General features: G+C 40.4%; 1 protein-coding gene across 1 annotated transcript in view; it reads right to left on the bottom strand.

Annotated features, from left to right (window-relative positions):
* Positions 1-847, bottom strand: part of LOC104545100 (zinc finger protein 474-like) — an 11,527-nt gene extending 10,680 nt beyond the window's left edge. The window contains 2 exon segments of the mRNA XM_010190145.1: positions 155-517; positions 520-847. Of these exon segments, the coding sequence (XP_010188447.1) occupies positions 155-517; positions 520-847 (691 nt within the window).
* Between the last annotated feature and the right edge of the window lie 966 nt (positions 848-1,813).

Below are 1,813 nucleotides of genomic sequence, written 5' to 3'. Positions count from 1 at the left end.
CCCTACTATTCAGCAGAGAAATATTTGCACAGATTCAAAAGTTCCCAATGAAGGAAAGTGATTTTAAATTTGATGGGGACCCAGTCTCCTCTGGAGTGTCTAGCATGAAAAGACATCGACACCCCTTCCATATAGCATGTGTTCAGCATTTTACCTTGTCTGATACGGCTGGTGCAGCCCCCCTTTCCTTGACGGGTCTTAGATGGAGCATCACTTGCTGAGCCAGACTCAGAGCTTGGGCCTTTACCAGACTGATGGAGTCTAGATTTTGACAGGCCCATGCCAATGCTGCCTCCTCTGCAACTCCTTTGGTGCATGATGAGACTGCCACGAAGGAAGGTTCAGCCACAGTTTCCACAGGGCAGAAGCTGGGCTTGAGCACTCTGATAAGCTGCCTCATTTAGCCTCATGAACATACAGGAATCATCACCAAGGACCTCAGGTCTCCTGGGCTCTAGCCTTCTGAGATGCCTTGGTAGCTGATTGTTTTCAATACACCACTTCTCTAGGCACTGTGTTCATGTATAGAAATAGACCGTGACCCAAATTCTCTGCCACAAATGTAGCATACCCTGAAGCAAGGTCTTCTTGATGGGATGACAGGGCAATTCAGAGGTATTTGAGACATGTTTGAAGAATCTGAATGATTTGATATTATTACAGTGCCTGGTCGCCTTTTTGGGGGTCCAACTTCTACTTCAGGCAAAATTTTCAGAAGATTTGACACATTAGATGGTAAAACTTGGCCTGAAGGCAAGATGCTAAAGTCACTAGCAGGGCTATCTCGAGCACTTGGCAGATTGTTACTGGTTTTGTTCACATTCTTTTTCCTGACATTTGTTTCCATAAAGAGTATAACCTTTCAAGAAACTTCTCTCTCTTCGACACATAAAGGGCTTGGGAGATTTCAGCATGATGCTCCATCTTCTTAATTTAGTTTCATGGGCTGCAATATACCAAGGACTTCAAAGCTGGAAAACTGCACCTAATGGCCACTCCAGTAGGTTTTTTTTTCTGTGTGTTTTTATTTCACCTTTTGGTTAACATAATCCTGTAAGAAATTAAATCAGTACTTATTAATAAACCTCATCTCTCTTGTTAATGTTACCAACCAGTGGTTTATCACACCCTATCACTGTTATATTTTTAAATAACAGATAAATAACATAAAATATATTGTAACCCTAATAATCAGCTGAACAATGTTAAACTGAAATTCTAGTAAGGAGTAAAGTCATGAAGGACATGAAAAAAAGATGGGTTTGCATGAACTGAAGCTGCTGAAATACATGTGATTTTCTGTATAATCAATAGGATTTATTTCTAGTTACTAACAGAACTGGTATTTGTAATACAGTCTTTAATTTCTAAGCGACTTATGCTGATAGTTAAACACAATGTCCTTATATCAAGAGAAATGAAAATAAGTCCTGTAGTAGAGGAATGTTAATGTCCAATCTCCAAAGGGACAGTCAGCGAGAAAAATGTTCCCAGTCTATAGGTTGAAGGAAATTATTAGGCCCCTTTACTCAACACTTGTGAGATGGTACCTCAAACTCTCTGACCAGTCTTGATTCTGGTGGAATCAAAGCAGTTTATCAGGGCTACTGAGATGCTCTGGAGGCTGAAGCACATGCCATATGAGGAGAACTAAGGGCACTGTGCTTGTTTATTCTCAAGAAGACAGTGCTGAACATATTTCAGTTTTCCAATTTGCAGTCTATCCCTCTACACAGGTAACTTTGTTTTGTATCACTTAAATGGTAATGTTCTCACAGAGATGATCTTTTGTGCTGTTCATCCAAGGATCAGA

The sequence above is a fragment of the Mesitornis unicolor genome, unplaced genomic scaffold (genome assembly GCF_000695765.1).
Source record: "Mesitornis unicolor isolate BGI_N332 unplaced genomic scaffold, ASM69576v1 scaffold26988, whole genome shotgun sequence".
Taxonomy (NCBI): domain Eukaryota; kingdom Metazoa; phylum Chordata; class Aves; order Mesitornithiformes; family Mesitornithidae; genus Mesitornis; species Mesitornis unicolor.
This window is presented reverse-complemented; position numbering and strand designations above follow the sequence as displayed.